Source organism: Tenrec ecaudatus, chromosome X (genome assembly GCF_050624435.1).
Source record: "Tenrec ecaudatus isolate mTenEca1 chromosome X, mTenEca1.hap1, whole genome shotgun sequence".
NCBI classification, from domain to species: Eukaryota; Metazoa; Chordata; class Mammalia; order Afrosoricida; family Tenrecidae; genus Tenrec; species Tenrec ecaudatus.
In genome coordinates this window covers 2,406,338-2,433,812 of record NC_134548.1, presented here as the reverse complement: position 1 = coordinate 2,433,812, position 27,475 = coordinate 2,406,338, and the positions used below count along the sequence as shown (strand labels likewise).

Below are 27,475 nucleotides of genomic sequence, written 5' to 3'. Positions count from 1 at the left end.
TCCTTTCACAAGGATAGAAGCACCAGAAACCAGAAAAAATTGTCTTATCAAGGTGTGTGAAGTCCAAATTCAGGGCACCAACCAGAGGAGACAGTTCTGTTTTTCGGGTTGGGTCTGGGGCCAGTTCCTAGTCAACTGGTAATATATGAGAGTGTGACCTGCCTGGGAAATCTGATGGTATTTTAGCATCTGCCTTAACTTGTGTCTAGGAAGCTCACTGCAAAAGGATTCCCAATCCAGAGACACACCTGACCCTCACTCCTTTCCTGGCTGTAGACAGCTGTGTGTTCTATCATCAGGCTGTGTTGTCCTTGAATCCCATGCGAGACGACAGTTCTGTTCAGCCACATCTCAGAGAAACTCGCTTTCCTTCTATTTCCTTGTGGTTGTGGAGGGATGAGAGCTTGGATGTGCCAGCAGAGCAGCCCTGGAGAGTTCCTGATCTCCCCACGCTTGCTGCAGTAAGATCATGCTTCTCTCTGCTCACTTGTCTAAAATCTCTTGGGAGGTAAAGTGATCTGGATCAACACCTCCGGAAAGTCCCCGAACCTCCACGTGACAAAAATTGAGGAGGGATTAAGGATTACTATCCCACCCTGATCCTTCTAAGGAATGTCTTCACACAGGGTTCCATTATAACAGATCCACTCATGGAAGCCACATTATATCACAAAACAATAACACAAACCAAACTCAGGTGCAAAGGCAATGAGGACAGAAAGATATAGGGGATGACAAGCCTCCCCGTGTCTCTATACCCTGTTTATGCTGAGTAGAGCAGCTGAATGCACGTGGATGAAGACATCCTGGAATGCATGCAGCTCCTGCAAAACTGAAAAACTGGTGTTCAAACCGTGATCTTCTGGTTTGCATCCCAAAAGATAAACTATTGATACAGTGCAGCATCCCATCATGTGCACCACCCCTCCATGGTTTCTGAGGGCATAATTAGTGCCTGGAGCATGGAACATGTACTTCTCTGTGGAGCACCTGGTGGGAGTGGCCTGTAGATCCATTCCAGGATACCACATTGTCTCTTAAAAAATAAAATGCACCAAACTCTGCGTGATTGCATCCCTTCCACCTCCTTGCCATCCTGCAGGAACTATTAAGATGAATCCATTCTTTCCTCCAGGCTAAACATCACGTATTTTCAACCTATGGGTCGCTACCCCTTTAGTGGTTGAACGATTCTTTCACAGGTGTCGCCTAAGAGCATTGGAAAACACTTATTTCTGAAGATCTCAGAAACAGAGACACCGCTCCTCTATTCCCTTCTCTTGAGGAAGTGGAGCTTGAAGCAGGAAGATGTCCTAAAAGCTGATTGTTCTGAGAATGGGGCAAGAATTAAGTGCAAATTCACTCACCATTCATGCATCTAAATTTTATATATGTCTGATTCACCTTAGAAAAATCATTGTCATTTTATGTCAGCGAACGTTATCAGTCATCCTCCTGGGCATCACATCCATTACCCTAAAGACAATGCTGTCTTAGAGAGACTATATTTGGCAGCGTAGAATGGCCCCTGTGAGTCTCCAAAGGATCCACAGCATAGCTAAATTTGATGGTATGTATACGGTAATATAATTTTATATATAATTCTATTGGTAGGGCTCTTACACTACTGATAAGAATCCATACATCAATTGCATCAAGCACATATGTCACCACCAACATTTTCAAAACTTTGTTTCCTACTTGAGCCCATGCTATCAGCTCCTCTATACACCCCTCCTTCCACCACTCTCCCATTCTCGTGAGTTAATGATAAATTATAAATTATTTACATTTCTTACACTGTCTGCTCTCTCCCTTCACCCAGTTTTCTGTTGTTCGTCTCACTCGGGGGTGGGGTGCATTATACATCCATCCTTGTGATTGGTTGCCCATCCCCTCCACATCAGCCCACACCTCAACTCTACCCTCATGGTATCGCAACACGCATAATTGCTTCTGAAGTTTTAACTGTCCTGGATTCCTTGTGCTGACAGCTCTCATCTGTCCCTGTGTCTTAATAACAGTAGTCAGTCCCATATTTCTCTGGTGGAGAAAAGTGTGGTTTTGAACTGTCAGCCTTCTAGATAACTGTCCAACACATAAGTCGTTACACCATTAGAGCTCTAAAATATATATCCTTACCTCACTACCAAACTACAGAAACTCCTGTCCCGTCCAAGTAGACATAGAGAAAGCCCCACCACAAGTTGATGGGATATGCAGAAAAGACAAGACAGACAGCTGCTGCAGGAACCGTGAGTGCAGCAAGGTACAGGGGTGACCAGCTCCGACGTCCTTATACCCTGTTGATGCTGAGTACAGCAACCATGTGCACTCTGACGAATGCACCCTGGAATGCACTCAGCCTATGAAATACTGGAAGACTTATGTTCAAACCCTGATCTCCTGGTTTGTATATCAATACAAGCACTGGCAACAACCACCTCTTCCATCATAGGCAGCCACCCATCTCTGATATCTGAGGTCATAAATGTTTGAAGCAGATAAATTCGTCCTTCCCTGTGGAGCACCTGGTGGGATAATTCCATAGATCTTGTGCTTATCTGCCCAGAACTTCCTTCACAGCACCACCTGGGATAAGGTTCTATGAAGCGATGCAATAGGAACCCCAAATGACATCAGGGAATAACTGAAGTATCCCCTAGGAGCACTACTGAAACATGTCGTCCTGATACTTGGGAAGGTGGCCAAAGCCCAGCTTTAAAGGTGGTAAAATTGGAGGAGATAAAGAGGGAGACCAGTACCCCCAAAAGTGGATGCCCATTTCTGCTGAATGTGCAACCACAAACCATGTCATGATTACTTAAAGTTCAGACAGGCTGCAAGAGAAATAAATACCACAGTGAATGGCTTTACGGAGAGATGTTTATTTGAACACAGAGTACAGAAATGTAGGCATGACTTTTAACAACGGGTTTCAGTTGGTTGTAAGGAAAGGGGCTGGTCTCTTCTCGACAAGGGGGGTTCCTGAATTTCTTGGAGAGTTTCCTAGGTCGTGGAATCCAGGTTGAACTGAATCGAGAAGGAGGCCAAGGCCAGACCTTCAATTCCAAAAACATGGTGCCGTCCTGTCATCCTTTATTGAGGGTGGGGTCAGCATCAAGTCTGCTGGAATCTTTCTTTCAATGCCTTGTACAAGGCAGGTGTGAAGCAAGCGAGGGTTGACTTGGATGAGGGTGATGTCCGATGCTGCCTGAAAACTTCAACTCTAAAGGCGACTTTATCACAGAGAAGACTCCTGATCCTCATGCACCTCAAGAACAAATGCTTAGGCATAGGGAACAGGAACACTTTACAAAGGGGATAAGGGACTCACAGCTGGATATTTTGGACTGAGAAGATACCGGGGAGGAGATGATGGCATCAGCTGTCCATTTGAATGATGATGGCTTGCGATGTTTTGTTAGTACCTCTGTGGTTACAGAATTCTACACAATCGACTCCGTTGGGCATCAGGATCACCATCAATTCCTCCATCACAGGAAGGAGAGCATCCATGTCCAGCATTCCTTGGGGGCCCACGTAGCAATGCAGTGGGACAGGGAGCTCCAAGAACTTGCACTGAGGGGGGGTGTGCTGCAGCAGCTCCTGCAGAACATCCCAGGACACGGGGTTTCCACATAACATCAAGGTGACCAGCTGGGAGCAGCGGCCCAGTGCATTCTGCAAGGCCCTGAGCTCAGGGTCCTGGATCCCACAGCCAGCTAAGTTCAGGTGCATAAGGGTGGTGGAGACAATCTCTAGCAGACCCGGAAGGAATGCATAACTTGAGCTAGGCCTGGATAGACCACACAATACCAGGGATCTTAGGCGGCTGGTACAGGGGCATAAAGACAGGTAAGTCAAGTCCTCGTCCAAAAGCACACAATCAGTCAGGCTGAGTGTCATCAAGGGAGATGGCAAGCGTGTGAGCAGCCTGATGAGGCAGCCCCTAGGCAGGCAGACAGAGTCCAGGAAGAGGTGCTGGAGCTGATGCAGATTGAGGAGCTGAGAGGTGAATCGGGCAAGGAGTTGCTCCACGTTGCAGTCTTTGCCACACTCCTTGCAATCCAAGATCACTCCAGAGAGAAAGAGGGTCTGCAGGTGACCCATCTGTGCCAAGTAAGGAGCAAACCAGTTGAGGCTGTGCAGGTCCCATTTGTCATGAACTTCCACCTCCTGGATTGAGTCCAGCTGCACCATCTTCAGGATGTCCCCAAGAATGTGAAGTTGTGGGAGAGGTCCAAGAAACGCCACCTTCCTGCAGCACAGCGTTGGCAGGGCCTTCTTCTGCTTGACCCTTTCAATCAGGAAGGTGAGCAGTACATCTGAGGTAGCTTCCTCAAACCACAGGTCTGTGAGCACCTCCACGGAGGTCAGGGGCTGGTGCTTCCCTCCTGATCTGGAATGGGGCCCTTTTCCCATCTGAGTTCTGTGGGATGTGTCCTCAGGCTCCTCTGATGGAATCTCAGAGTCATTAGATGGGGCTCCTGCCCAGACATTCCAGAAGTTGGTGCCAGTGGGCAGCTGTAAATCCAACACTTTCAGTTTGCATCTCCTGTGCTGAGCATTCTGGGCAAGCAGGATGTCAAGACCATCGAGTGCAGCCTTTAAGATGAGCTCTTGAAACACACAATCCTCCAACAGAGCCCCAAGTGGGAGCTGTGTGAAGGGCCAGTAGTGCACCATGGCCTTCACCACCTCACTGTGTACCTTGGCAACGGCTGCCATGAACAAGGGAGGGAAGAACTGTGTGGGCAGCCACTCCAGAGTGGCGATGGCTGAGGCCTCATTCTGCAACACGCCCTGGATGGCCAGGTCCAGGAGCCTGGGTGGGTTTCTGCTGTTCATGATGATCACTCTGCTCCAAGAGGAATCCTGTGGGTGAGTACACAGGTCTGCTCAGATCTCAAGGAGAGCCACGCTCTGGACCCAGCCCCACAAGAAATTGGTCCGTCTCCCATGTTAGCCTCAGGACCATTTACAAGTAGAGAGCTTTCATGTGAATAATCCCCATTTCAACTCACAGAGGCAGGAACTGAGAAGGCTCAGATTTCATACCTGAGTCTTACCCTAGATATCCAGTGGCTGATGGATCCACGATGGGCAAGTCAGATGACAGGCTTCTTCCTCAAAGGACGTTGAGACTGACAACTCCCAGAGAAGCAGGAAGGATGGCAAGATTCTGTGTCAAGTTCCCAAACCTTCAGGTCCGAAGACTGGGCTAGGAGAGAACAAAGATCACTAGCTTTCGGAGAGTCCTTTTAATCATAAGACCACCCCCACAGTGACGCTGTCTTCCGCCTCGCTGGTTGATCGCAGTAGGTCTCATCATGGATTTGATAGCATTTTTTGGAAATCTGCTCAACCAGGTTGATGCCATGAGAACTGACCAACCCCTGAGAATCCAGACCCTGCCCTGTTGACACAAGCCCTCAGCCATCTCTGTGCACACTGTGCGTGAGAGAACATGGAAAACTTTGAGGAGTGTGTTAGTAGATTAGGGTGGATTAAGCCATTGGTTACAGAAAACGCTGTATCACCCAGATTCTTATATTGCAATATGGATTTTCCTTGTGGATATTAATCTGTGTAGCTAATTTCCCAAAGCACAACCTTGCACCCACTGACTCTCTTCTGACGTACAGAAAATTTATGGAAGCGAGAAATGCCTCTTTGGGTTCCTAAGGATTGTCAACCATTGCAGGAGATGCTGGGCTCATCCATCCTCACAGATCAGATTTGAACTGCTGACCTGACGGTGAGCAACCCAAAGCTTAAAACATGCCAGCAAGATTGCATCCCTCTCGAACATAGTAGGGATTCGTGGACCCCACTGGTTGTTTTTACAGCATTGCTGCGTGGAGAAGAGTCCAGCATATGCTCTCAGATTTCAAGTGAGATTATTAGAGAACCCCATCAATTATTGAGCTTAAAACCCCAAGATGAACTGTCTTATTGTTCAGATGGATAGAATCCTAATCCATGGCCTCAGCTCGTGGATGTTTCTCTCCCTGCGTGTTCTCTCCCAGTTCCGTGTCTTCTTGCAACATCTCTGGGCTTGACCTACCTAGGGTTTTACTGAGTGTCTGAGCATCGACCTTAATGAACTTAGGAGCTTCACCAGGCAGGGTTTGCAAGTCCACAGAGGCACTCAGATCCAGGTATCCTCTTTTGCTGCAGACAGATCCTACTTCTCTCTGCAAAATTTTCTCCAATCCCTAAGGGGATGAAGGGTTCTGAATTCACACCTCAGGAACCTCTGCTTATATCAATCTGGTAAAGATAAGAATGGATTAAGGATTGCTATCCCACCCAGAATCCTTTTACCTTGCACCTGCTTCCTACAGGATCCCATCATAGCAGATCCATTCAAAGATAACACACTATAACATAAAGAAGAAAATAAAGTGAATCCAATGTCATTTCATCCTATACCCCCTCATTGCTATACTGTAGAACAGGTTACAACTGCTCTCTAGTCCAGTCAAGGTTACATATCACAAGCTTCAGCACTTATTGGCCCTCGTGTGAGCCACCTTTTTAGGAAAAGAGAAAAGTTACTCATACCCTTGCTGGGTATGAGTCACTGAAACCTTTTGTAGTAAAGCTCAAAGTATCAAAACCTTACTGCCACTGTCCCTGTCCATGAATGGCAGCCACATAGAACAGAGTAAACTGCTCCTACGTGTTTCCAATGCTGTAATTCTGAATGGGAACAGAAAGCTCCATGTATCTCCCATATATAAAGAGCAGGCATCTCTTTTGCAATGAATGGGCATTCCCATTTAACCTCAGTGGGCAGAATGACCTGCTTTGGTTAACGCTGCTGTATGTCTTTCTGGGAGCAGACTGTCATCGGTGTGAACTGCAGAGTCTGGTGGTTTTGAAGCCTCCAACTCTTGATTGATACAGGAATAAGCCCACACTGAAGCTTAGCTCCCAAACTGACATCCTTACATACCTGCCACGCTACGGAGCACCTGGACCCAGCAAGTTGATACACATAATGGACCATTGCACAAAGACAAGATATTAAGGCACATCAAGTCTCTGATTAGGTAATGAGATATGAAGGGGATTGAGGGTGAGCAGGACACATTAATCTGTTTACCCTGGTTATATGGAACAGAGCAAACACATCCATATATTCAAAACACAATATCGAATACACTCACTTCATGTAGGCCTCCAAGAGGGCCAAGTTGGGAACCCCGTTTATGAACCCCTAGTTCCCTCCCCACTTCATTCCTCAGAACCACTTAGAGAATTTTCGTCTTACTCCCTATTGCAACTCAGAGTTCCAGAGGCTGACAAGGCTCAGATATCATTCTTGACTCCTACCCTTAATCAAGTAGATCCAGTGGCTGATGAATCCAAAATGTCAGGTCAAATGGCAGACTTCTTTCTCAAGGGTCTTGAAACTGACAACATCCAGAGAAGCAGGAACGATGGAATGATTCTGTCCCAAGTCCCCAAACCTTCAGGTCAGATGAAGGGTCCAAGTCCAGAACAAAGCTACAGAGCTGTCAGGGAGCCCTTTTAAATGATGAGACCACACCCACAAGAAAGCTTTCTACCCCCTCATTGGCTGTCCACAGTAGGTCTCAGCTTGCAAGTGATGGCATTTCTTGACATCTCATCAACCAGCTGATGCCATCAAAATGAAGCAATCCCTGAGAATCCTGACCCAACTGTGTTGACACAAACTCTCAATCACACCTTACCCACTGTGATTGAGAGAATTTATCTGTGCATCTCATGTTCCATTGTGCAAACTTAGACCCACCGTGTCTCTTCAAACTTAGAGCAAACTTATGAAAAAGAGTAGAAGTCCCTCTTTGGGCTTGTAAGGACTGCCCATCTTTCCAGGAGTAGATGACACAATCATGCCCAAAGATTGACTGATGGGTTGAATATGTGACCTGGTGGTGAGCAGACTAATGCCACCTCAGCTGCCTCTTTCCAGAGCACAGTAGGGATTATTGAATCGCTCTGGGTGTCTTTGAAGGATTGATCTGGGGAGAAGAGTCCAGTACACACTCTCAAATCTCAAGTGAGATTCTGAAAGAAGCATCACCAAGGGGGGGTTTAAGCAAACCAAAATGAATTGTCTTATTGTCTAGGTGGGTAGATACCAAATCAAGGGCATCAGGCTCTATCTCTGTTGGTACAGGGTCAGATCCTTGGCCACTTGCAACATCTGTGCTCCTGTCCTCCTTGGAGAGCACTGCGTTCTTGGCATCAGCTTTACCTTGAGTCCAGGAGATTCACCAGGCAGGGACTGCAGGTCCAGAGAAGCACCCTAATCCAGGTCTCCTTGCTTGATTGTATTCAGCTACCTACCTCTTAATATTACCTCCCCCACTTTCTTTTGGTCGTTGTATTATTGGTATACATTTGTCCAGCCTCAGATTTTAGTCTGTTCATGTCGGTGTCTGAGGGGTGTGTTTTGTACACAGTATTTGATAGATTTTTAACCTATCTACTTCTGTCTTTACTGGTGTGTTTTGTCCACTGACATTTAGTCAGAATATATATTACATATATACACACACACACACTTGTTACTGTCATTTTCCTTTATATTTGTGAATGTTGTGTGTGAGAGTGTATCTTTGTTGTGTTTATTATCTTTTTTATTGCAGGGTTGCATTGGGTGTTGCTTTGTTTGTTGTTTTTTGTGAGGAAATGTCTTGTATGCTGATTTCTGATTTATGTGTTTTTGACTTTTCAGTCACGGTACTTCATTGAGTGTGTTTTATAGTTGTGCTCATGTATTTTTGTGGTTTACCTTCATTTCTCCTTCTCTGGGAACACCTTTATTTCTCCATCATGACTGAGTGGTGTCTTTGTAGGTTGTTTGTTCTACAGGGTTGCTGAGTTGGAATGGACTTGGTGTCAGTGAATGTCGATGGTAAAGTTGACCAAGCCCCATGCAGAGGTCAAAGTTCTTACGATCACAATCAATCCTCTTCATCCCTTACAACCGCATCCTCTCCATAATTCCACATACCTTTCCATACTCTGAGCACTAATGAAATAATCATTACTTTCTCCCTGGAAAACTGTGGCTAGCAAATCTATCTCTAGTTTGTCACTGTGCTTAAAACGATGTTAAGGGATTACGGATTTTGCCTACCACCCTTAATCCTTTTACCAGTACCTAGTTTATCACAAGTGCCCTGGTGTTAAATGGGTTAAGCATTGGGGACTGTGAACTGCACACTCAACAGTTGGAAACCACCAGTGTCCCCACCCGAGAAAGTTGGGATTTTATTCATTAAAGACTGTAATTCTCAGTGAGAGTAGAGCCCATCTCTCTCCCCTATATAAATACAGAAATCCCTGAAGGGACAATTCCATTTCATATCAAGGGGCAGGATCACCTACTTGGGGAATCGCTGTTATTTATCTTTATTAGAGCTGACACTCATTCTCTGAAATGGTTTCGAAGACTCCAACAGTTGAGTTGATAGACGAAGAAGTCCACACTAGTGCATAGAATCCAAAATGACCTCCTTACATACCTGACACACTGTGGAGAATCATGAGCTCAGCAAGTTTATAGACTTGAACTACTGCGCAAAAGGAAGATATTAAGACAGAACAAGTCCCTGAAAAGCTACTGAGGTGTGAAAGAGGTAGAGGGTAAGCAGGAAACCCTAATCTGTTTACCCAACTTATAATGAGCAGAGCAATACATCAAAATATTCATAATTAAATATGTATTCCACTCACTTCACAGAGGCCTCAAAGAGAACCGAGTTGGAACCCAGACTTCCCACATCGAGGTCCAGCCCCACGTCAATCCCGAGAACCATTTAGAGACGTCATCTTACTCCCTATTTCAACTCATAGTTGCAGAGGATGACAAGGCTCAGTTTTCAGTCTCGACTCCTATCCTTGATCAAGTCGATCCGGTGGATGATGAATCCAAGGTGGCAGGACCCATGGCAGATTTCTTCCTCAAACGTGTTGAGATTGACAACTTGCAGAGAAGAAAGAATGAAGCAAGATTCTGTCCCAAGTGCCCAAACCTTCAGGTCAGATGAAGCATCAAGGTCCAGAAAAAAGCTAGAGAGCTTTCAGAGTCCGTTTAAATCATGAGGCCATACCCACAATATAGCTATCTTCCCCCTCATTAGCTGTTCACAGTAGGTTCCAGGTAGGAATTGATGGCATTCCTGGCAATCTTATCGACCAAGCAGATTCCATAATAATGAACCAATCCCCAAGAATCGTGATCCAGCCCTGGTGACACAAACGCAGCCATCACATCTTACCCACTGTGAGTGAGATAACTTGTTGGAGTGTGTTAGCAGAGAAAGTGGATTAAGGAATTGGTTACAGAAATTACTCTAGCGCCCAGATTCTCATATGGGCAACATAGTTGTGTCCTTACGGATATTCATCTGTGTAACTCATTTCCCATAACACAAAATTACTAGCTCTGTTTCTGTTCCAACTTAGAGCCAACTTATGGGAAAGAGTAGAAGGACCTCTTTGGTTTCCTAAGGGCGGTCAATCTCTCAAGGGGTAGATGGTCTCACCAAGCCCCACAGATTGGCTGACCGGTGGTCAACACCCCAATGCTTTACCAAACATACCACCTCAACTGCTTGACTCCAGATCATAGCAGGGATGATGGGATCACATTGGGAATGTTCAAAGTAGTGACCTCTGGAGAAGAGTCCTGCACACTGTCTTAATTCTCAAATGCTCTTCTTTTGATGGAAGGATGCATCACCAACCAGAAGTAACTGTGTCGTCATTTAGATGGGTGCGATAGTTTATTGTGCCAGCCTGGCCGATGAACACAAGTAGGATTAACTGAAGGGCAGAGGGTTAAATGGCTCGGTGAGCCTCACCTTGGTTGTTCTGTGCCTCAGTTTAAAGGGTACACTACCTGTGGGATGCCTAGCCTGTGGACTGTGTCGCTGTAAGTTGTGGTCCCTTTAATCCCACACGATTGGAATGTTCATCTCTGGAGCTGGGGACCGACAGTTGGTGACATTTGGTGACTTGCTTTGCTGTTTGCTGCCTGGGTATATATAGCCCAGCTCTCTCTACAGAAGGGGACTGGCAACTGGCGACTCTCAAGCCTTAAAGGACTGCTAGTGTCTCATTGCCTTATAATTTAGCTGTTAATTTCTTGTATCATCTATCTGTATATAATTTAACGGTTCGTTTCTTGTATTATATATATCTATCTTTATAAATATACTTATATATAATTACTAGCAATCTGGTTTGTCTCTCTAGAGCACCCTGTCCAACACATTTTGGTACCAGGAGTACTTCTAGAGAAATAAACCATAAATATGGGTTTCTTAAATTGGTTCTCCAACCTATTTAGTCTTGACGGGGATCCGTCTACTACCCGTACTAATCCATGGTGTGAAATATCAAAGATAATACCTAAAGTAGCACCTAAAGTAGATGACGTGCAGGATAAAGGAGATGCTCTAGGTGATCCAAGGTTGCAGATTTTCCAGGAGTTTTGTGATAATGACAAGTATAGGGAAGCTGGTTGGCTGGTCCTTCGTACAATGGAAAGTGTTATTAAGGAGAGGGATGATCTCAGAGCCTCAAAAGCACGCCTCACATGCAGACTAACAGATTTGAAAACTTCCATCTGTGCTACAAAGGAGAGCCTTCTCTCCTCTAGTAAAAGAGCTGACATTGCTGAGAACCAGGTCCAGAGTCTCATTATACGAGTGGCTGAATTACAACGGCAGCTGAATTGCAGATCTAGAGCAGTGTCTGAAACCAAAGTAAGGTCATTAATTGGGAAAAGTTGGGACCCCTGAAACTTGGGATGGGAACATATGGGCTGATGATCCAGAAGAAGAGGATATTGAGCCCTTAGAAACACCTGAGCAGATTAGCCAAACTATTCGAGTTGATATGCCAGGTGGGGCTGCATCAGTAGCATTACCTGAGGAAGATGCCTCGCAAGATATTGCTGAGAGCACCCAGGACACACCCTCACCACCCATTATTTCCTCTAGACCTGTCACTAAAATTAAGTCTCAGAAACCTCCTAAAGGTGAGGTTGAGAGAATTATCCAAGAAGAAGTGCGCTACACACGTAAAGACCTTCTCGAGTTCTCAAATACGTACAAGCAAAAGCCTGGAGAATACCCCTGGGAATGGTTCCTAAGGGTGTGGGATACTGGGGCACAAAATGTAATATTAGACCGGTCTGAGTTTCTGCATATGGGACCCCTAAGCACAGACTCTTCTTTCAATGTCTCTGCGAGACAGGCTAAAAAAGTCTTTGTCACCATTCCACATTTGGAGTCCTGACATTCCACCTCCTGCTCCCTCAGAAAATGTGTTGAGTCAAAAATGTTTCCAGAGAGTCTGAGACTTCTCACATGAAACATCTGGTCCAAATAAGAAGCAAACGAGTACAGGCTGAGCTGTTGCAGCTGCAAAACACCAGCACACTGTGCACACACACTTTTTGCACCAGTTTGAAGAAATCCTCAAAAAGAGCAAGTTAAGGTCCAGCCCCAATAGAGTTCTGCTGCCTCCAACACAGACTCTACGTGCATCATCACTAATTCGGGATAGCGATGAGAAGGGGCATTCCAAAACTGCGTCATTGAACAGTTACATGGATGAAATAACATCTGGGAACACAACATGGAATTAGTGGATGATTTGTATTCAGCACAGGTGTGTCAAAAGGACAAGCATTTCTATCTTCAAAGAAATGTGACCAGATTTCTGCTTACAGGTTTGGATGATGGGGCTTCAATTGACATACTTTGGACAGGTTTTGGGGCAAGATCAGTTCCTGGAGAAACACAGGGAGACTAAAGAAGTCCCTTAATGTGATGGATTGATGGGGTGGCTGCAACAAGGGCCTCAAACATACAAGCAGTCGTGAGGATGGAACAGGAGTGTGCAGGCTTTCCTTCGGTCATGCATTGGGTCCCTGTGCATCGGAGGTGACTCAATGGCACAGAACGACAGCCAAGTGCCATCGTTGAATTCACACTGTTCTCTGTGAGATAACAGGGCTGTGCACATCCCTCCACGGTGATCAGAGGGCAGTCATGGGGAGTGTAATCCACCTGTGATCACCGCAAATGGGCTGTGTGCTTCCCCTGCCAGCTCTAGTCTTCTACAAAGCAGGTGTGCACAACTGAAGCTGCGATGCGATTCCATCATTTATACAGGGATTATATTATTGTAAATCACTGGATTGAACAGAAAGTGTGGAAAGTCAATGGGCACTGATTTAGGTGCTTGATTCTTGGGACATAAAACTTTAAAAACCCTGACACAGTTCTTTTGAGAGGCAGGCACCCACTAGTTCCTTCATTAGACTTTACTGTTGCACTTGTCTTTTCAGAGATCTCTGCTCTTGAGGAATTTGAGCATCAAGCAGGAAGCTGACTAAAGAGCTGATTGTTCTTAGAATGGGGCGAGAATTAAGTGCAAACTCACTCACCATTCATGCATCTCAAGTTTATATATGTCTCTGATTCACCTTAGAAAAATCATTGTCATTTTATGTCAGAGAACGTTATCAGTCATCCTCCTGGGCATCACTTCCATTACCTTAAAGACATTGCTGTGTTAGAGAGACTATAGTCGGCACCATAGAAATGTCCCTGTGAGTCTCCAAGGAATCTACAGCATAGCTATATTTGATTGTATATATACAGTAATATAATTATATATATATATATAATTGTATTGGGAGAGCTCTTACACCTCTTATATGAATCCATACATCAATTGTATCAAGCACTTTTGTACATATGTCGCCGCCACCATTTTGAAAACATTGTATCAGACTGAGCCCCTGCTATCAGCTCCTCTTTTTCCCCAACGTTCCCCCACTCTCCAACCCTCGTGGGTCCATTAAAAATTATTATTATTTTCACATCTTACACTGTCTGCTCTCTCCCTTCACCCAGTTTTCTGTTGTTCACATCCCCTGGGGGTGGTGTGGGTTATACATTCATCCTTGTGATCAACTGTCAATCACCTCCACTTCGGCCCAAACCTCACCCCCACACTCATGGTAGCGCTATTCCCATGATAATTCCTGAAGTTTTATCTGTCCAAGATGCCTTGTGCTGAGATCTCTCATCTGTCCCTGTGTCTTCATGAAAAGAGTCAATCCCATATTTCCCTGGGGGAGAAAATTGTGGTTTTGAACTCTCAACCTTCTAGGTAACAGCCCAACACAAAAGTCGTTAGACCATTAGGGCTCTAAAATATATATAATTATATCAATACCAAACTACAGAAAATCCTGCCCCGTCCAAGTAGACATAGAGAAAGCCCCACCGCAAGTAGATGGGATATGCACAAAAGACAAGACAGACAACTGCTGCAGAACCATGAGTGCAGAAAGATACAGGGGTGACCAGCTCCCACATCTTTATACCCTGTCAATGCTGAGTACAGCAACCAAGTGCACTCTGACGAATGCACCCTGGAATGCACTCAGCCTATGAAATACAGGAAGACATATGTTCAAGCCCTGATCTCCTGGTTTGTATATCGATACAAACACTGGCAACAGTCACCTCTTCCCTCATAGGCAGCCACCCATCTCTGATATCTGAGGTCATAAATGTTGTTTGAAGCAGATAAATTCATCCTTCCATGTGGAGCACCTGGTGGGATGAATCCATAGATCTTGTGCTTATCTGCCCAGAACTTCCTTCACAGCCCCACCTGGGATAAGGCACTATGCAACTATGCAATAGGGTTCCCCAAATGACATCAGGGAATAACGGAAGTATCCCTTAGGAACTCTACTGAAATAAGACGACCTGTTACTTGCAAAAGTCCCCAAAGTTCAGCTTTAAACATGGTAAAATGGGAGGAGATAAAGAGGGAGACCAGTACCCCGAAATCTGGATGTCCACTCCTGCTGAGTGTGCAACCACAAACTGTGTGATGAATACTTAATGTTCACCCAGGTTGCAAGAGAAATAAATACCACAGTGCATGGCTTTACGGAGAGATGTTTATTTGAACGAGGTGTACAGAATTTCAGGCATGGTTTTTAACAATCGGTTTCAGTTGGTTGGAAGGAAAGGGACTGGCCATTTCTCAACAAGGCGGGGGGGTTCCTGAATTTCTTGGACAGTTTCCAAGGTCAAGGAATCCAGGTTCCACTGTACCGAGAAGAAGCCCGAGGCCAGAACTTCAATTCAAAAGCATGCTGCCATCCAGCCGTCCATTATTGAGGGGGGTCAGCATGCAGTCTGCTGCAAACTTTGTTTCAATGCCATGTACAAGACAGGTGTGAAGCAAGCGACGGTTGACTTGGTTGAGGGTGATGTCTGATGCATCCTGAAATCTTCACCATTAAAGGCGGCTTTATCACGGAGAAGAAACATTATCCTCATGCACCTCAAGAAAAAAATCCTTTCTGCATAGGAGACGTGAACGCTTTACAAAAGGGGAAGGGAACCCACAGATGAACGTTTTGGACTGACAAGATAGCGTGAAGGAGGTGATGACATCAGCTGTCCATTTGGATGAGGATGGCGTGAGATGTTCTGTTACTGCCTCTGTGGTTACAGAATTCTACCGAATTGACTCCGTTGGGCATCAGGATCACCATCAATTCCTCCATCACAGGAAGGAGAGCATCCATATCCAGCATTCCTTGGGGGCCCACGTAGCAATGCAGTGGGACAGGGAGCTCCAAGAACTTGCACTGAGGGGGTGTGTGCTGCAGCAGCTCCTGCAGAACATCCCAGGACACGGAGTTTCCACATAACACCAAGGTGACCAGCTGGGAGCAGCGGCCCAGTGCATTCTGCAAGGCCCTGAGGTCAGGGTCCTGGATCCCACAGCCAGCTAAGTTCAGGTGCATAAGGGTGGTGGAGACAATCTCTAGCAGACCCGGAAGGAATGCATAACTTGAGCTAGGCCTGAATACACCACACAATACCAGGGTCCTTAGGAGGCTGGTACAGGGGCATAAAGACAGGTAAGTCAAGTCCTCGTCCAAAAGCACACAATCAGTCAGGCTGAGGGTCAGCAAGGGAGATGGCAAGCGTGTGAGCAGCCGGATGAGGCAGCCCCTGGGCAGGCAGGCAGAGTCCAGGAAGAGGTGCTGGAGCTGATGCAGACTGAGGAACTGAGAGGTGAATTGGGCAAGGAGTTGCTCCACGTTGCAGTTTTTGCCGCAGTCCTTGCAACCCAAGATGACTTCACAGAGAAAGAGGGTCTGCAGGTGACCCATCTGTGCGAAGTAAGGAGCAATCGGATTGAGGCTGTGCAGGTCCCATTTGCCATGAATTTCCACCTCCTGGACAGAGTCAAGCTGCACCGTCTTCAGGATGTCCCCAAGAATGTGAAGTTGTGGGAGAGGTTGAAGAAACGCCACCTTCCTGCAACACAGCGTTGGCAGCGCCTTCATCTGCTTGACCCTTTCAATCAGGAAGGTGAGCAGTACATCTGAGGGAGTTTCCTCAAACCACAGGTCTGTGAGCACCTCCACGGAGGTCAGGGGCTGGTGCTTCACTGCTGATCTGGAATGGGGCCCATTTTCCATCTGAATTCTGCGGGGTGTGTCCTCAGGCTCCTCTGATGGCATCTCAGAGTCATTAGATGGGGCTCCAGCCCAGACATTCCAGAAGTTGGTGCCAGTGGCCAGCTGTAAATCCAACACTTTCAGTTTGCATCTCCTGTGCTGAGCATTCTGGGCAAGCAGGATGTCAAGGCCATCGAGTGCAGCCTTTAAGATGAGATCTTGAAACACACAATCCTCCAACAGAGCCCCAAGTGGGAGCTTTGTGAAGGCCCAGTAGTGCACCATGGCCTTCACCACCTCACTGTGTCCCTTGGCAACGGCTGCCATGAACAAGGGAGGGAAGAACTGTGTGGGCAGCCACTCAAGAGCGGCGATGGCTGAGGCCTCATTCTGCAACACGCCCTGGATGGCCATGTCCTGGAGCCTGGTTGGGTTCCTGCTGCTCATGATGATCACTCTGCTGCAAGAGGAATCCTGACCTGTGGATGGGAACACGGGTCTGCTCAGACCTCAAGGAGAGCCACGCTGTGGACTCCAACCCTCTGACAACCAGGTCCCTCTCCCATATATGCTTCAGAACCATTTACGAGTACTGAGCTTTCATGTAAATAATTTGTTTCAACTCACACTGGCAGCGACTCAGAAGGCTCAGATTTCATACCTGACTCTTACCCTAGATATCCAGTGGCTGATGGATCCAAGCTGGACAAGTCAGATGACAGGCTTCTTCCTCAAAGGACGTTGAGACTGACAACTCCCAGAGAAGCAGGAAGGATGGCAAGATTCTGTCCCAAGTTCCAAAACCTTACAGGTCTGAAGACTGGGCTAGGAGAGAACAAAGATCATTAGCTTTCAGAGAGTCCTTTAAGTCATATAACCACCCCCATAAAGATGCTGTCTTCTGCCTCCCTGGTTGATCGCAGTAGTTCTCATCATGGAATTGATGGCATTTTTTGGAAATCTGATCAACCAGGTTGATGCCATCAGAACTGACCAACCCCTGAGAATCCAGACCCAGCCCTGTTTACACAAGCCCTCAGCCATCTCTGTGCACACTGTGCGTGAGTGAACATGGAAAACTTTGAAGAGTGTGTTAGTAGATTAGAGTGGATTTAGCAATTGTTTCCAGAAAAGGCTGAATCACCCAGATTCTCATATGTGCAGTATAGTGTTTCCTTTACATTTTCATCAGGGTAGCTAATTTCCCAAAGCGCAAACTTATACCCACTGACCCTCTTCTGACTTAGAGTAAACTTATGGAAGCGAGAAATGCCTCTTTGGGTTCCTAAGGATTGTCAATCATTGCAGGAGAGGCTGGGCTCATCCATCCTCACAGTTCAGATTTGAACCGCTGACCTGACAGTGAGCAACCCAAAGCCTAACAAAATATGCCACCGAGATTGCATCCCTCTCGAACACAATAGGGATTCGTGGACCCCACTGGGTGTCTATGCAGCATTGCTCTCTGGAGAAGAGTCCAGCACGTTCTCTCAGATTTCAAGTGAGATTATGAGAGAGGCGTCACCAGCTGTGTGTCTTAAAACCCCCAAGATGTGCTGTCTTATTGTTCAGTTGTATTGAATCCAAATCCAGGACCTCCGCTCATGGATATGTTCTCTCCCTGTGTGTTCTGGCCCAGTTCCTTGTCTTCTTGCAAAATATATGCCCTTGACTTGCCTAGGGATCACTGAATCTCTGAACTTCAGCCTTAATGAGCTCAGAGCTTCACCAAGCAAGGGCTGCAGGTCTACAGAGGCACCCAGATCCAAGTCACCTGTCTTGCTGCAGACAGATCCTGCTTCTCTCTGCCAACTTTTCTCCAATCCCTAGCTGGGTGAAAGGTTCTGAATTCACACCCCAGGAACCTCTGCTTATATCAATCTGGTAAAGATTAAGAAAGGATTAAGGATTGCTATCCTACACAGAATCCTTTCAACTTGGACCAGCTTCCTAAAGGATCCCATCATAGCAGATCAAATCAAAGATAACACAGTTTAACTTAATAAAGGAAATAAACTGAATCCAGTGTCATTTCATCCTATACCCCTCATGGCTATACTGTAGAACAGGTTACAACTGCTCTCTAGTCCACTCAAGGTTACATATCACAAGCTTGTACACTTATTAGCCCTCGTGTGAGCCGTCTTCTTAGGAAAACAAAAAAGTTACTCATACACTTGCTAGTCATTGAAACCTTATGTGGTAAAGCTGAAATAAAGTATCAAAACCTTACTGTCACTGTCCCTGTCCATGAATGGCAGCCACATAGAACAGAGTAAACTGCTCCTACGTTTTTCCAATGCTGTAATTGGAATTCTGAATGGGAGCAGAAAGCCCCATGTATCTCCCATATGTAAAGTACAGGCATCTCTTTTGCAATGAATGGGCATTCCCATTTAACCTCAGTGGGAAGAATGACCTACTTTGGTTAACGCTGCTCTCTGTCTTTATGGGAGCACACTGTCATCGGTGTGCACTGCAGAGTCTGGTGGTTTTGAAGCCTCCAACCCTTGATTGATGGAGGAATAAGCCCACACTGGAGTCCAGCTCCCAAACTGACATCCTTACATACCTGCCATGCTACGGAGCACCTCTACCCAACAAGTTGATAACATAATGGACCATTGCACAAAGACAAGATATTAAGACACATCAAGTCTCTGAATAGGTTCTGAAGTGTGAAGGGGATTGAGGGTGAGCAGGACACAATAATCTGTTTACCCTGCTTATATGGAGTAGAGGAAACACATCCATATATTCAAAAGACAATATCGAAACACTTACTTCATATAGGCCTCCAAGAGGGCAAAGATAGGAACCGCGTTTTCGAACCCCTAGTTACCTCCCCACTTCATTCCTCAGAAGCACTTAGAGAATTTTCTTCTTACTCTCTATTGCAATGCTCATTTCCAGAGGCTGACAAGCACACATTTCAGTCTTGGACTCTTACCGGTAATCAAGCAGATACAGTGGATGATGAATCCAAGATGGAAGGTCCAATGGCAGCCTTCTTCCTCAAGTGTGTTGAGATTGACAACTTCCAGAGAAGCAGGAACGATGAAACGATTCTCTCCCAGGTCCCCAAACCTTCAGGTCAGTGGAAGGGTCCAGGTCCAGAACAAAGCTACAGAGCTCTCACGGAGACCTTTTAAATCATGAGACCACACCCACACGGTAGCTCTCTTCCCCGTCATTGGCTGTTCACAGCAAGTCTCTGCTTGGAATTGATGGAATTTTATGAAATCCCATCAACAAGGATGATGCCATCGTAAAGAACCAACACCTTAGAATCAAGACCCGGCCCTGTTGACAGAAACTCTCAGCATCACACCTTCCCCACCGAGATTGAGACAACATAGAAAACTTTGAGGAGTGGGTTAGCTGCTGAGAGTGGATTAAGCAATTGGATTAAGCAGAAATGGCTCTAGAGCCCAGAATCTCACATTTGCGACAGGGTTTTATCCATGTGGATATCCATCTGTGTAATTAATTTCCCAAAGCACAACATTACTTGTATTCTGTGCCTCTTCCAACTAGGAATCAACTATGGGAAAGAACTAAAGTGCCTCTTTAGCTTCCTAATGACTGCCGATCTCTCCAGGAGTAGAGGCCTCATCAAGTCCCTCAGATTGGCTGAGAGGTTTGAACCAGTGACTTGGTGGCAAGCACCCCAGTGGATTACCAAACACGAGACCTCAATTGCATGTCCCTAGAGCACAGTAGGGATTATTAGGTCACACTGGCCGTGCTTCAAGGATTGACTTTTGGAAAGAGCCCTCTGCATTCTCGTTTCAAGTTCTCTGATGGGAGAAACATCACCAATTAGGGTTCTTAAAACGACCAACATTAATGGTCCCTCTGTTTAGGTAGCTGGAATCCAAATCTAGGGCATCACCTGCAGGAGAAGACTCTCCCTGTGTGCTCTGGGGTGTCTTCCTTTTCTCTTTGCAACATCTCTGTGCTGGACCTCCCTTGGCGAGCACTGTGTGTTTGGGTCTCAGACTTAACTAGGGCCTAAGAAGTTCGCCAGGCGGGAACCGCACGTCCAGAGAAGCTCCCTGGTCTAGGTCTCCTTTCTTCTGCTATTCAGTTAAACACTTATCAATAGTACTGTCCCGGCTTTCCTCTGGTTGCTCTATGCTTCATATGCTTTTGGGCAGCCTCTGGTTTTAAGTAGTTCCAGGTTTGGGTGTATGAGGTCAGAGGAAGCATGAGGTAGCATTTGATAGCTTTTGTTTTCTGACCCACCCGCTTCTCTCATTCCTTTAACTTTAGAATTAGTCCATTGACCTTGGGTGAGGTTATTGATATGTATATTACAGAAATAATGACTTATGTTTGCCCGTGTTGTGTGAGAGTGTGTAACTGTATTGTGTTAAGCTTCTTTGTTCTTCATGTATAACATTTTTGCGTGGGGTGTGGCTCTCCATGTGTGTGTTGTTGCTTGTTGGGAAATTCTGACTTCATACTTGTGTGTGGTTGTCACTGATATTTTTCTCACAGTATATCATTGAGTGCTTTTTGTGGTGGTGTTGTTGTATTTTGATTTCATTTCTTCTTGATTGTGAATTTTATTTCTCCCTCTTATTAGATCAATATGTTTTCCAGGAAACAGAATAATAATCCCATTACAGAGAAAAGTACCAATCACATATGAGGGGAAATACAAGAATTCCCAGACTAGAAGTGCAGTTCTTTGCCCCATGGCTTTGCTGGGTTGGAATGGGCTTGATGGCCAAGAGTGAGGTTGGGGACAGTGACCCATCTTTGTGTTGAGAGATCAGGCTTCCTCCATCACAATTAGCCTTTGTAATAATCACTTACGGAATAATCACTTACGGAATCCTGTCCGTAGTCCCCTCTACCTTTCCTTTCTCAGAACAGTCGTGATCCTCAGCAGTTTCTCATTAAAAACCCATGGTTCGCTGAGAGATCCCAATTAATTCACTGCAGCACATAGGATTTTAAGGGATTAAGGGTTTTGACTAAGATCTTTAATCATTTCACAGTGATAGAAGCAACACCAACCAGAAGTAATTGTCTTATTATGGTGTGTGAAGGCCAAATTCAGGGCATCTACCTGAGGAGAATGCTCTGTCTTCTTTTGGGTGTGGGACCGGTTCCCAGTATACTGATAGCATATGAGAGTGTGAACTGACTCTGAAATCTGACTGTATTTTAGCATCTGGCTTTACCTGTGTCTAGGTAGATCACTGGGAAGGGATTGCCAATCCAGAGTCACACCCTGATCCACACCCCTTTCCTGGCTGCAGACAGCTATGTATTCCATCAGCAGGGTGTTCTGTCCTTGAATCCCATGAGAGATGAAAGTTCTGTTTAGCCACACCTCAGAGAAACTCGCTTCCTTTCTATTTCCTTGGGGTTGTGAAGGGATGAGTGCTTGGATATGCCAGACACAGCTGCCTCAGGGAGCTCCTGACCTCTCCATCTTCTTTCTTTCTGCAGGGAGATCAGGCTTCTCTCTGCTCACTTGTCTAAAATCGCTTGGGAGTTGAAAGGATCAGGATCGACACCTCAGGAAACTCCCTTGACATCCACATGAAATAAATTGAGGAGGGACTAAGGAGTACTATCCCAACCTGATCCTTCTACTAAGGAATGTCATCACAGAGGATTCCATTATAACAGATCCATTCATGGAAGCCACGTTATATCACAAAACAATAACACAAACTAAACTCAGGTGCAAAGGCAATGAGGACAGAAAGATATAGGGAACAACAAGTCTCCCTGTGTCTCTATACCCTGCTTATGCTGAGTAGAGCAACTGAATGCACTCGGATGAACACATCCTGGAATGCATGCAGCTCCTGCAAAACTGAAAGACTGATGATCAAACTGTGATCTTCTGGTTTGCATCCCAAATGATAAACTATTGATACAGTGCAACATCCCATCACGTGCACCACCCCTCCATTGTTTCTGAGGGCGTAATTAGTGCCTGGAGCATGGAACTTGTTCGTCTTTGTGGAGCACCTTGTGGGAGTGCCCTGTAGAAACGTTCCAGGATCCCACTTTGTCTCATCAAAAATAAAATACACCAAACTCTGCGCAATTGCATCCCTTCCACCTCCTTGCCAACCTGCAGGAAACATTAAGACGGATCCCTAGTTTCCTCCTGGCTGAACATGACAGGTTCTCAACCTATGGGTCGCCACCCCTTTAGTGATTGAACGATCCTTTCAGAAGTGTCGCCTAAGACCATTGGAAAACACGTATTTCTGAAGGTCTTAGCAACAGAGACACTGCTCCTCTATTCATATGCAGATACGCCCACATACTACTGCCAGGTGAAGAGAGTTACCCATGCTACACCATGCTTCAAGACCAAATGTTATCTATTTGTAATTAGAAATAAATATTTCACATAGCATGATTACATATTGTTATGTGATTAATGGCTATCCTTTTTTTTTTAACAATTTATTGGGGCTGATACAATTCTTTTCACAGTTCATACATATACATACATCAATTGTATAAAGCACATCTGTACAGTCTTTGCCCTAATCATTTTTTTCTCTTTTCTTCTTTTACATTTTATTAGGGACTCCAACAACTCTTACCACAATCCATACATATACATACATCAATTGTATAAAGCACATCCATACATTCCCTGCCCCAATCATTCTCAAGGCATTTGCTCTCCACTTAAGCCCTTTGCATCAGGTCCTCTTTTTTTTTCCCCCTCCCTCCCCTTTCCCCCCTCCCTCATATGCCCTTGGTAATTTATACCTCGTTATTTTGTCATATCTTGCCCTATTCGGGGTCTCCCTTCCCCCCTTCTCTGCTGTCCCTCTCCCAGGGAAGAGGTTACATGTGGCTCCTTGTAATCAGTTCCCCCTTTCCAACCCACTCACCCTCCACTCTCCCAGCATCGTCCCTCACGCCCTTGGTCCTGAAGGTATCATCCACCCTGGATTCCCTGTACCTCCAACCCTCATATGTACCAGTGTACAGCCTCTGTCCTATCCAGCCCTGCAAGGTAGAATTCGGATCATGGTAGCTGGGGGGAGGAAGCATCCAGGATCTGGGGGAAAGCTGTGTTCTTCATCGATACTACCTCACACCCTAGTTAACCCATCTCCTCTCCTAAGCCCCTCTATGAGGGGATCTCCATTGGCCGACACTTGGGCCTTGGGTCTCCACTCTGCACTTCCCCCTTCATTTAATATAATATATATATACACATACATATATACATATACACATACATACACACACATATCTTTTTTTTTTTTGCATGATGCCTTATATCTGGTCCCTTGGGCACCTCGTGATCGCACTGGCCAGTGTGCTTCTTCCATGTGGGCTTATTTGTTTCTGAGCGAGATGGCCGCTTGTTCACCTTCAAGCCTTTAAGACCCCAGACACTATCTCTTTTGATAGCCGGGCACCATCAGCTTTCTTCACCACATTTGCTTGTGCACCCATTTGTCTTCAGCGATCCTATCATGGAGGTGTGCAGTCAATGATATGATTTTTTGTTCTTTGATGCCTGGTAACTGATCCCTTTGGGACCACTCGATCACACAGGCTGGTGTGTTCTTCCATGTGGACTTTGTTGCTTCTGAGCTAGATGGCCGCTTGTTTATCTTCAAGCCTTTAAGACCCCAGTCACTATCTCTTTTGATAGCCGGGCACCATCAGCTTTCTTCACCACATTTACTTGTTCACCCACTTTGGCTCCAGCCGTTGTGTCGGGAGAGTGAGCATCATAGAGTTCCAATTTAATAAAAGAAGGTATTCATGCATAGAGGGAGTGTTTGAGTAGAGGCCCAAGGTCCTTCCGCCACCTTAATACTTGACCTATAAATATCGACACAAAGATCTATTTCCCCAAGCTCCTATATATATTTGCATGTACATGTCTTTGTCTAGACCTCCATGAATGCCCTTTGACTCCTAGCTCTTTCCTCCAACTCCCTTGACTTTCCTCCTGCCCTACTACCATGCTTCATCGCCACCTGGGCTAGAGTATACCTCTTCTCTAAGCAACCTTACCCTTGATCATTTCCCATCAGGCCTGCCACTCCCCCTTCTCTACCCTTTTGGGTCCCATGTTTTTCCCTTGTCCCTGGGTTTGTTAACACCACTTCCTTACCCCCCCTACCCCCCACCCCAAGTCCCCCCGGAACTGTCGGTCCCGTTGTTTTTCCTCCAGATCGTTGATCCAGCCTGTCCTATTCAGACATACCTGTGGAGTCACTAACATGCACGAAAACAAGACAGAGGAACACAAAGCAACAGTATACAACCAGACAACAAAACAACCAAAACAAACCACTGAAAAAGAACAGAACAAAACAGTTCACAAGAGAAAAGCTTGTAGTTAGTTCAAGGATCGTTTGCTGGCCCTTAGGAGCGTTTTCCAGTCCAGTCTGTTGGGGCACCACGCCCTGGCCCCAAAGTCCACTTTCAGCATTCCCTGGGGACCTTGCCACTCCATTCCCTTGCTGTTCCGCTGCACTCCCCCAGTGATTTAATGGCTATCCTTTAATTATGTTCAATTTGTGAAATGAAATTCCTACGAGTCTGATATTTACATTATGATTCATACAGTAGCAAAATTACCATTATGATGTAGTAAGAAACATTATTTTATGGTTGGGGGTCATCCCAGTAGAAGGAACTGTATTAAAGGATCGCGACATTAGGAAGGTTTAGAACCAGTGCTATGCATCATAGGCTCCCGGGCTTATTGGTACCACTCCATGCCCCCTTCCCAGGAACACAGAAAGAATACGCACACTCTTGCTGACAAATGAAAACTTATTTCCTGTAGCTTATGATGCAGGTTAAAGTATCACAAAATCTTTCTCCCATTATACAAGGAATAATTGCAAACTATGTAAGGATTCATCAAGCATAAATTCATTCTTCCCTACTATCCCTTGGTAGAAAGATAAACTTAGGGGACTACCTGCAGGTCAGTGGTTCTCAGCCTTCCTGATGTTACGACCCTGTAATAGAGTTCCTCATGTTGTGGTGACCTGACCCTCCAACCATCAAATTATTTTCGTTGTTACTTCCTAAATGTAATTTGCTACTGTTCTGCATCATAATGTAAATATCTGATAGTCGGGATGTATTTTCATTGTTTCAAATTGAACAGAATTAAACACACTTAAAGCACAGTGATTAATCACAAACAATATGTAATTATGTATTGTGAAATATTTATGTCTTTTCCGAAGGTCTGAGGCCACCCCTGTGAAAGGATTGTTTGACCCCCACAGAGATTGCGCCCCACAGGTTGAGAACCGCTTCTGTAGGGGATGACTGTATCTGTCTGTTGGCATTGGATCAAAGTCTTTGTCACCATTCCACATTTGGTGTCCTGACATTTCACCTCCTGCTCCCTCAGGAAATGTGTTGAGTCCAAAATATTTCCAGAGAGTCTGAGACGTCTCACATGAACCATCAGGTCCAAATAAGAAGCAAACGAGTCCAGGCAGAGCAGTGACAGCTACAAAACACTACCACACCACGCACACAGTCTTGTTGCAACAGTTTGAAGAAATCCTCAAAAAGAGCAAGTTAAGGTCTGTAGGAAGCATCCAGCTGACCAAGGTGTTTACTAATGGGTGACTATTTAGTCCCCTGAGCCTCTGTGTCTCTGCAGACAAAAGTGTTACAAACTATTTGTGATTTTACTGCTATAAAGCATTGAGGGATAACTCAGTTAATTAGGATCCCTTTGAGGCTCTCTTGAATCTTGCATATCCCTGTGATTGTCTTTGAACCTAGTGCTTTTATTATTCTAAGGTTAAGAAACTGTGACTAGTTAAGTTACATTTGCATAGATAAGAGTTTAGGAATGTTTAAGTGCTTTGATGTTTGCTTTGTAACCAAGTCCCTGTGTAAGAAGAGTATATATACCAAGCTTCCAATATACTGGAGACTTCAGTCCATTGGATTGGAATCCTCCCTATCCCTTGCTTTAAAAATAACTCTTTCTTTTCCTTTAATCCACACGCCTCAGTTCAAACCCAGCTTGATGTGGGATAGCTGGTCTAATCCCCCGCAAAGGTCCAGCCCCAATAGAGTTCAGCTGCCTCCAACAGAGAAATGGTGTGCATCATCACCAATTAGGGATAGTGATGAGAAGAAGGGGCATTCCAAAACACTTCGTCGTTGCACGGTTACATGGATGAAAAATCGTTTGGGATCACAATAAGGAATTAGTGGATGATTTCTAATCAGCGCAGGTGTGCCAAAAGGACAGGCTTATCTATCTTGAAAGAAATGTGACCAGATTGCTGCTTACAGCCTTGGATGATGGGATTTCAATTGACATAATTTGGACAGGTTTTGGGGAGGGATCATTCCCTGGAGAAGCACAGGGAGACTAAAGAAGTCCCTTGACGTGATGGATTGATGGAGTGGCTGCAACAAGGGCCTGAAACTTACAGTCGTGAGGATGGAACAGGAGTGTGCAATCTTTCCTTCTGTCGTGCATGGGGTCCCTCTGCATCAGAGGTGACTCAGTGACACAGAACAACAGCGACGTCGGCCATCATTGAATTCACACTGTTCTCTGTGAGATAGCAGGACTGTTCGCATCCCTCCATGGTGATTACAGGGCAGTCATGGGGAGTGTAATTTACCTGTGATCAGCGCAAATGGGCTGTGTGCTTCCCCTGTCAGCTCTAGTCTACTACAAAGCAGGTGTGCACAACTGAAACTGTGATGTGATTCCATCATATAGCACAGGGTTATATTATTTACAATCAATGGATTGAATGGAAGTTGTGGAACGTCAATGGGCACTGATTTAGAAGCTTGCTTCTTCGGACGTAAAGCTTTAAGAACCCAGACATTGTTCTTTTGAGGTCCAGGCACCCACGAATTACTACGTTATACTATGCTATTGCACTTGTATCTTCAGAGATCTCTTCTCTTGAGGAAGTGGAGCATCAAGCA

At 45.5% G+C, this 27,475-nt stretch overlaps 2 protein-coding genes across 2 annotated transcripts; both read right to left on the bottom strand.

The window, feature by feature from the left end:
- Positions 1-3,384: 3,384 nt before the first annotated feature.
- Positions 3,385-4,731, bottom strand: LOC142434789 (melanoma antigen preferentially expressed in tumors-like). Its single transcript, XM_075539391.1, has one exon. The coding sequence runs from the start codon at positions 4,729-4,731 to the stop codon at positions 3,385-3,387; it is 1,347 nt and encodes a 448-aa protein (XP_075395506.1).
- A 10,774-nt stretch (positions 4,732-15,505) lies between these two features.
- Positions 15,506-16,810, bottom strand: LOC142434788 (melanoma antigen preferentially expressed in tumors-like). The gene has a single exon (XM_075539390.1). The coding sequence runs from the start codon at positions 16,808-16,810 to the stop codon at positions 15,506-15,508; it is 1,305 nt and encodes a 434-aa protein (XP_075395505.1).
- Between the last annotated feature and the right edge of the window lie 10,665 nt (positions 16,811-27,475).

Coding starts and splice junctions, on each gene's coding strand:
- LOC142434789 (XM_075539391.1), bottom strand. CDS start 4,731: ATGGCAGCCGTTGCCAAGGTACACAGTGAGGTGGTGAAGGCCATGGTG.
- LOC142434788 (XM_075539390.1), bottom strand. CDS start 16,810: ATGGTGCACTACTGGGCCTTCACAAAGCTCCCACTTGGGGCTCTGTTG.